The 9,332-nt window shown below is 46.2% G+C and overlaps 1 protein-coding gene across 1 annotated transcript; it reads right to left on the bottom strand.

Annotated features, from left to right (window-relative positions):
- Positions 1–4,899: 4,899 nt before the first annotated feature.
- Positions 4,900–6,030, bottom strand: LOC130371764 (urotensin-2 receptor). The gene has a single exon (XM_056577625.1). The coding sequence runs from the start codon at positions 6,028–6,030 to the stop codon at positions 4,900–4,902; it is 1,131 nt and encodes a 376-aa protein (XP_056433600.1).
- Between the last annotated feature and the right edge of the window lie 3,302 nt (positions 6,031–9,332).

Raw genomic sequence — 9,332 nt, forward strand, 5'->3', positions numbered from 1 at the left:
AAGTCTTTTGCTGTGGTACAAAACAACAGGGTGTCCTTATTATATTATATTAAGCGAGGATTGTTACATGACATGTCCCTGAGTGACTGTAATAGAATCACACCAATTATTGATGATGAGAGGAAGGCAGATTCGTCAGGGATAACATCCTGAATGTGATAAATAAGCATTATTTTTAATTCCACCTTTATTTTTTCAGGAGATCTCATTGAGATGAAGCAGCTCTTTTCAAATAATGACCTGATGATGCTGCACCTGGGAGAATTCACAGCGTTTTAGGAAGAGATGACTCAGTTCTCTGAGGAGCTCTTTCATGACAGAACAAACAAACCTGGACCACTGCTTGGAAACCACCAGCTCCGTCCGAAAGAGTCAGATTCAGCTCTGACTCTCTCGTCATATGATAGTCACCAGCTCTCGGTCACCAGCTCTGATTCTGACCGAGAGAGTCAGATTCAGCTCCGACTCTGACCGAGAGAGTCAGATTCAGCTCAGTCTCTCAGAGCTGAATCTGAGTCAGAGCTGGTGAACATTTTGGAAGCTGATTAAAACATGAAACGCTAATTGCAATTATGAGCTGCCTGCCTCTAGAGCTAATCACAAACGAGGAGTCTGAAAGAGCCGTACTGGTGACTTGTTTTCATCAGGGTTTTTATCTGGAAGCTCAGCGACTAATTCTGCAGCGTTGGTGCTGATGGTCCAGTGTTTCTCTCCTCCTACGTCTCTGTCCCAGGTGCCCAAGGCTCTCAGTCTGCTTGCACATCGCCCCAACCACAGCCAGCCGACCCCGGGCCAAGTCGTCGGAGTACGTTTTTTACGACCATGTCGGACCTGCGTCGGCCAGCATTCTACCTTCGGGTGTCGTGATGGTTGGGGCGGGCCAGGTCTCCCTTGTGAAATAGATGTTTACCCAACCTGGCTTAATAACAGTTCAATCAAATAAAATAAAATGAAAAAATGACAATGCAGAACCAGCAGTGAAACTTGACCCATCCCCTGATCAAACGGAGCGGGAACGCATTCGGCGCTTCCCACAGTGTCCTGGAAAATGTTGCTAAATTAATGTGCTGACAGCAAGGTATAATTAACTCCACATCCAGCCAATACACAGAGGGGCGGCTCAAAGGCAACTCGTCCTTCGGATGGGTTTCATTCAGGAGCGCCAAGGAAGACTGTGTGTTGGCAGCCAGTAAACACAGAGACAATAATCTGTATAAGTTCTGTTAATCGAGGCTGAGCACCGAGCGTGGGGCTGGCCGGTTTCTGTCAGCACAGCTCGCGGGGAGGAGGTGAGATCAACAAAGCCGGTTTCAGCAGGATGCGCTCACATGTTGGCACAGCACTGTCCCGCTGCTCCTGTTCACAGCTCCACGTAGGCTCTCCACTCTCGGTTCGCTTTTTGTCTAAAGTTGTCAAAAAACATTCTGCTCGAGCCGAGTGTTTGGTTTACTGCCTGCGAAGGTCCAAAAGTCTTGAGAAGATCCTGAAGTCTGAGGGACGATCCTCAAATTCATGCTATCGAGTTCCTAACTCGATAGCATGAATTTGAGGACAGTTCTTCACAGACTTTTTTTTAAGTACATGCTTGTTTGTAAGAAAATATTATACCTATAGAAGTAGTGGGCAAGATTAACAGATGGGATTTGTGGATTCCGTTTGCAGAATTCACCAGATGGTGACCGGTTGACCGGTGTTGAACTACAGAAACATGAAGCAAGGATCTCAACACAGGAACAACGGAACAACTTGTGATTCTACCCTGCAGGCCAACATCATGGCTTTATCTGTGAGGAATTTCTCCCTGGAATAACTTCCATGGAGGGCCTGACACGAACACCATGATTAAGAATACAAACGTCTCACACACTGATACAGTAGTGTTCAAAACAAGAACCTACAAAATGCCCGTCCAGTGACTGCTATATTTACATTTTAGCTGATTCTTTTATCCATAGCAGTATTGCACATACACAAAGGATATAGTAGTAAAAACGTTTGTACACGTAAAAGCCGGTGTATATACTTGTACATGGGCTTGTAAATCAGAATGAATCCTGGGATATTCTGTGGTCAATAGTCCACCATATTGAGAGGACTCAAGAGAAAATACATCAATATACTATATAAATAAACTGTTACCCAGGCATATGAATAATTACTTTTTGCCACGTTTCACATGGGAAAAGCTATGGTAGTTTCAAACACAACAATGTCCTCCCAAAATGACAAGTCATATCGCGATTAATGACTAAGGAACGACCAAAGAAAGACTACTTCCAACACAAACATTCCAACGCTCCTATTCTTCCAAAATGGAGGAGGTTGTGATAAGGCCGCGATTTCCAGGCCTAATACATGGAACTTAAAATATATAAGGCAAAACTCTAAAAGCCCACTGTGATAAATAATATTTTATGCTGTGGATGAGGGGCAGTAATAGTTTCGGTCATCCTCCTATAAATCTGCAAACTGGTGCCGGTTCTGACCTAGTTAGCCATAATAAACACAGACAAGTTTAACGATCGCTCATTCTAGAGCTAATTGGGAAAAAACTAGGACGTCTCGGCCGAGGCGCTCAGCAGAAACCCTCCCCTGATACGGTGCTTCTGGGTAATTAATCTCAACCACCTGACTAATTGAACAGTTCCATTATGCTCGGCTCTGACATTCAGCGGGGCTATTAGCCAGAGCCGTCTGCAGAGCCCACTAGCCTCCCGTCCCAGATGCTATCCGACTCACTGACGGAATCTCCCCTCAACACAACCTGTGCTTACGGATCACACCGTCTGGGTGATTAAGCCTCCGTAACTTTCCCGGCGTCACTAAAACACCCGTTACCGACACCGTCAGAGGGAAATGCTGCTGTCTCCGCTGAAGAGCGTTCAACTCGAGCGCTGCTCCCCATTCAGGTCAGGAACAACCGCAGCACGTTGAGAATTGATTCCAAAAGACGCTTAAAGGTGCTTATGCTGTTATATATATACTGTTCGACGTGGTGCTGGCTCGCTCACGATACCTGCTCGCTGGGGGAATCGGTACAACTGAGACTGGGGACAGAGGTTCTAGTGAAGGCAGGAGAAATGGTAACAACAGGCGAATCCCCCTGGCTCCGAGACCATGTACACTCCTGCAGGGTCTGAATGCCACGAAACCACCCGTTATGGACCATCAGAGCGCTGACCACGGTCACCGGCCCATTTCCATCGACACACAGTCCCATTCTGCCCCGCATGAGACTATCCCTGGAGGTACGGCCTCTATGTCGCAAGAAGGGATCGGGGACACTTTGAAGACCCCCATGTGAGGCAGCGTTCAAAGCGTGAAATTTCCCCGGTCCTGTCTGGTGAACCAGCCCCACTATCCAACGATCGCCTAAGTCGCATCTTTCCCTTTGTCTGGGGAAATGCACATCTCCTAGAAGTTAAAAAGATATGACAGTCAAGAGATTTATCAGTGGGAAGGAGGTGAGTGAATGGCTATGTGTTCATCCTGAGAGTTTATCTAACATCTAATTTTCTTCGGGTTACAAAACATAAAACATCCCGAAGGTTAGAACTTAAAAGTGTTGAGCACTTTTGTCCCAAGAGGATATGCTATATAGGCCTACTGTGTCATCTTTGCTGTTTGGGGCCCCTGTCTCAGTCATAAATATTAAGGTTTTCTCTTTAGTCTTTCGGGCCCCTATCTCAGTCATATATGCTGTATACTGTGTCAGCTTTAGCCTTAGGGGCCCTTTTCTCAGTGCATGCATGCTATATGTACCTTTAATCTTTCGGGCCCCTGTCTCAGTCATATATGCTGTGTACTGAGTCATCTTTAGTCTTTAGGGCCCCTGTCGCTAACACTTTAGGGGAAATGTGAAGCTGCCTTGTGATGTGTGTGTGAGCAGACGCTAGGGAAGGTCCAGGTTTCTCAACAGGTCAGCGAGTTAGCAACAATTAGCTTCAGCGTCAGCCCAGCAGATGCTGCTGTTAGAGGGGCCCCGGGGCCCGTCTACCTGAACCGTGAGGCGTTGTGATGTTCCGCCTGTCGGAAGGTCGGCCAAAACAACACTAGGTGTGCGGCTCTCCACTGGGGCCGACCCGCAAATAAAGGTCCCCTGGCAGCGCGCTAAAAAGAAATGAAATGTCACTTAATTAACGCTCACACTCTATTGTGCTGATTCACTGCGGCAGTAATGTCACACGTTTCAGTGGGCAGGACATTGTGCCCCTCGGAGGTAATCAGACGTCGTAAATAATAAACTGGAAAGCAGAATGATGGGGTGGCTAATCGTTTAGTCCATTTTGTCCTGAGGTTAGAGGGCGGGGCGAGGGGGGGGGGGGGGGGGGTAGGATGGTGCTGTGGCTACTAGGGAAGGAAAGGTACTGGGTTTGATCCCCAATGTCATCCTCTGCCTGACAGGCGTCCTTGTTTTTTAATTCAAACATTTTTTATAGCATTTTTTAATTTTATTCTATCAAAGTTAATTTGGATGAAAGTGGCTTCTATTGTAATAATCAGTAAGTAAGTTATCACTTCTCAGACCGGTTAACTGCTATCTGCTTAATATGCGCTCCTTTTGGACGCATTACAGGAACATCACGCAGTTGTGCAGGACGTCAGGGTTCTCGGGGTTAATAGAAAGTGATAGAGGTCGGGTTATGGTGAGGAGGAGTCGCCGAAGCAGTTGTTAAAAAGCTTAAATGGAACTTACTTAAAACGAGCTGCACTCTGAACCACGTAAGTCAACCATTATGCATCAGGTCAGCAGGTCCACAAGTTTGATATAGAAAATAAAACACAAAAATAAGTCGTTTCAAAGTAACTATCCAGCAAATCAACGGCACCATGTACTATCTATTTACCTGCTGCCGTTCCTCTAGCTCGCTGTTCATTCACCTTGTCCCCGGCTCACTGTCACCTAAAGGTCCCCATCACCAGGGTCTCCGAGTTCAGCTCGAACTGGTTGCTAGAAGACGCCGACTTGCCCCACGAGTAAAGGCTGGGCGGCCGCTGCTTGAAGGACGACGTGTAGCGGTAGAAGCTCTTGTGGCGGTTCTTCAGGTACTCCCGGTAGTTCTTGGTGAGCAGCGTGTAGAGGAAGGGGTTGATGCAGCTGTTTGAGTAGGTGAGGCTGGCCACCAGGTAGTTGATGCAGGTGTGCGTCTGGGACGCCAGCCGCAGGGGCTTGGTGTGGTAGAGGGGCAGCAGCTGCCAGATCCAGAAGGGCAGGAAGCAGGCCCAGAACACCAGGACGATGGTGAAGATCATGATCAGAACCTTCTGCTTGGGCGAGCGCTTCCCGCCGTTGCTGATGACGGAGTTGCGCTGGGACTCCAGGTAGGTGCGCGCCAGCTTGATGTACAGATAGCCGATGACCAGCCCGGGGGCCATGATGCTTGTGCCGAACAGCACCGTCACGTACACCTTGTAGGCCAGCGGAGCCCAGGTGGGCGCGCACATCCTCTTCACGCCCCCGTCCGGCGTGTCCTTGGTGGTCTGCGTGACCATCACCATCATGGGCACGGTGAGGAACAGCGAGAGGAGCCACACGCCCCACGCCAGCGCCTTGCGGTAGCTCTTGGAGCGACGCACCGTGTCCAGCGGCTTGGTGACGGCCAGGTAGCGCTCCGTGCACATCACCGTGAGTGTGAAGATGCTGGCGTGCATGGTGAGCAGGTCCAGGCTGAGCAGGATGCGACAGCCCACGTCCCCGAAGTACCAGTCCTTGAGGAAGTAGGTGGACACCACGAAGGGGATGGTGGAGAGGTACAGCAGGTCCGCGAGCGCGAGGTTGATGATGGAGATGTACATGGAGGTGGCGAAGCGGATGGAGTGGCACATGACCACCAGGGTGTACACATTCCCCGACACCCCGATGAGGTACACCATAGAGAGGAGCGTCCCGAACGTGGAGGTGATCGCAAGTTCGTGATCCGTCACACTTCCCGCGCTCCCACCGCCACCGCCACCGCCACCGCCACCGCCACCGCCGCTGCTTTCCCGCGTCGCAGGACGGCCGATCAGGTTGATCGATCTGTTGTTCATCGCGTCGCGGAATGAACGCCGGTTGTTATGTTTGTGTTCATGGGTCAGTTTGGGGGAGCGACCGGCGGTCGGACAACAGCACCAGGGCGGCGCACAGGTCGTGTCTCCTTGACGCGCGGGTTGGTTCTCTGTTCTCTCCGTGCGCGCGCCGCCCGTGCGCTCTGGGCTGTCTGTGACGTCACAGGAGCCGATCACTATACTTTATTGCGAATGAATTATGATTTTACTGTTCATGGGTGTTTGCATATTCAAGGGTGTAGATGCTTTAGCAGCAAGGAGCGAGATTAAACGCATGACTCCTTCTTCCCCCCCAAAAAATAAAGTGATTTCTTTTTTTTTTGTTATTGAAAAATGTCAACAATTGCAGGCGCCCTGTTGATGGAAATCTTGAATATTGAATAGGCTATTAATAGAGCCGAAGCTTAATTTGACTAACAACGTCCTTTAAGCCAGTCTGGTTTGTATACGTTTATGATAGGTTGAACTATATCGTACTTTTACGCACGGATATTTCTGATATGGAAGACTGAGGAGCCAGGTCTTTAACGTAATATTTAAGATGTGACTGCACATAGTTTACTTTATAGAATCTATTTTGTTTGGGTTGATTTTTCCTTTCATGTTAAATACATACGTACAGGTTTATAGTCACAAATTAGATCAGCCATCCCCCACACCAGATCTCTGATTTCAGTTTTGAAGAGTACAATAATATTTAGAAATAGGTTACCCAATATAGCCTTAAGCGATTTTTTCAAGGGCCTTGATAAGGAGTTGGGATTCCAGCTCAATTTGGATAGGATCAATTGCTTTCATGTTTTTTGTAATAATTAACAGAATATCACGTGACGGGTTAAAACAGACTTCAAGGCTAACATAGGCTAAGCACTTTGAGATTCTTGAATATAAAGTGCATTATAAATACAATTTATTATTATTATTATTATTATTATTATTATTATTATAGGCTAACTGTAGAAATAATGTGTTCAATATGAACTTGATTATATTTCATCAACACGTTACAAGATCAAAGCAAGACATGTTTAATTCAGAAACAAATAAATCAAATGAAGCAGCATCTCTGTTACGATCCTCTTTCATCGTGTGAGATGTTACATCTGAATGGGAGAACTTTCATCGCTTTAGGTCAGCTATGTCCGCAAATAACAATGTTAGCATTCCTTAATATGGTTCCTTAAATAATATGGCTGGTTATTAGACCACAATTTGTTAAATATGTATACTTCTAGTTAGATGTAGGCTATAGCAGTTTAGGTTTATATTTTAAATGAAACAAGTCAGTAATACTGTTTCACGGATCAAAAAGTGTATTCTTATTCTTTCTGAACCCACTGCCACATGACTGCTTATTGGTTAACCTCAGAGGCTCTCTCTCTCTCTCTCTCTCTCTCTCTCTCTCTCTCTCTCTCTCTCTCTCTCTCTCTCTCTCTCTCTCTCTCTCTCTCTCTCTCTCTCTCTCTCTCTTTGCCCTGACCGCGGTGCCTGTCCATTAATTCACCCATGCAGCAAACATCTTAGCATCCTTCCATCGATTAATGACTCCATCCAGCCATTCATTCGCTTCGATCTGAGGAATGTTGCGGTCCAGAGGGGGGTGTCCGGATAGATCTTTGTTTATCTCATTGCCAGGTGGGGTTGGTGAATGGACTAATTGATGGATGGATCGATAAATGAATGAATGAATAGCTGGATGGATTCATTCATTTATGGGTGGATGGATGGATGGATGCTTAGATGAATTAATGGACGAATTAATGCACCAATAGATAAACAAATAGACTGTTAGAAATAATGATGAGTCTTAATTATAATGAAAAACATGACCCATCCCTTCCATTTACTAAGTTCCCATTGCACAACCGCACAAACTCACAACGGCTGCATGAGTAACAGCAGAGGGAAAAGGGCCCTAAGTACTGAGGAAGTGCGTCTCAGAGGGAACAGAGATTCTTCCAACTCAAGGAGGGCAGGTACGCTGGCTGCAGTACCTCTGAGCTTCTAAGTTTGGATGCTGTCTGTCACACGTGTGACTCACTCGGTTCAACACGAGACCACTGTCGCCAGCGTACAGCGGCTTAATGACGCAGGGGAACCGAATGATTTACGCAAACAAAAGGGTGACACTAATTGATTTGGCCAGAGGATTGCTGTGAAACACAGAGGATATCAACAAAACAGAACAATGTGATAATAATACATTTGGAGTGTGTGTGCGTGCGTGTGCGTGCGTGTGTGTGCGTGTGTGTGCGTGTGTGGTGATTGTGCACATTCATTTCTCAATGCACAAACAGGTGTAAAGCCTCTCTCAGCCCCATACACTCCAATCAGTCTGACTCAGGCCAGGTGAGGCTGCTTCAACCAACCACCATCCACACACATGCACACAAATATGTTCTTCTTAACACAACAAACAATACCAGGATTTGGCCAGAAAGGCATTTGGAAAAGGTGAGATTAAGTCTTTTGTTGAAGCTATTTAGGTTATTGAATAAGGGGAATTGTAATTAATAGTAAGTTGTGTAATATGATGGTGTGAGGGCAACAACTGCCAGTTATTGAAGTTAGTGACAGGGCGTATTGTCACACATACCTTCATTTCATTACTAATGGATAGGAGGCAGCATGTTTTTCACAGTGAAACAATTGAAAGAATTAACAACATTTAATAAACTGTAAAACTAATTAAATCACAAAACGTATGATTAAGATAAACCTCCCAAATAAATAACAAAACATAACAACATTAATCCTAATAAGGGTGGATTTAATATCTTTGTATATATTTGTTATGTGTGCTGATTGCCATGATGCCTGCTGATTTATTGGTATTGAGCCTCTTAAAGTCCACAGGGATCAATCTAGAAGGGATTAGCTCTGGCTGTTCTGGACCCTTCTGCTGGGATCTATTGGGAATCTTGTCTTGGCATTAAGGATGTTTAGTCAGTTGTCTCTCCAAATGAATCACCATCTCCCTACTGGATACTTTTCTTCTTGGGAATTCTCTGAATAGCCTTGAATGAGGATTGGGGTTCCCATTTCAGTTGATTAATGCATGCGCTGTTCCTCGGATAGGACATGCCCTTTTTCTAAATGCCATTGGAGACATTTCTATTGTATGGAGGGCTTTGTATGGAGGGCTTCTTAGAAAAAATGGGTCTTGAAACTTCCAAACAAAAAGGGGGGGGGGGGGGGGGGGGTTGACAGAATGAAAATAGAGGGGAATGGATGATGCACTTGTACAACAGCTTTTCCTAAGAAAACCATTTTATCCCAGTTGT

This window comes from Gadus chalcogrammus, chromosome 18, assembly GCF_026213295.1.
Source record: "Gadus chalcogrammus isolate NIFS_2021 chromosome 18, NIFS_Gcha_1.0, whole genome shotgun sequence".
Classification (NCBI taxonomy): Eukaryota; Metazoa; Chordata; class Actinopteri; order Gadiformes; family Gadidae; genus Gadus; species Gadus chalcogrammus.

What these genes read in the sequence shown, in the direction of transcription:
- LOC130371764 (XM_056577625.1), bottom strand. Translation starts at nt 6,030, where the DNA reads ATGAACAACAGATCGATCAACCTGATCGGCCGTCCTGCGACGCGGGAA.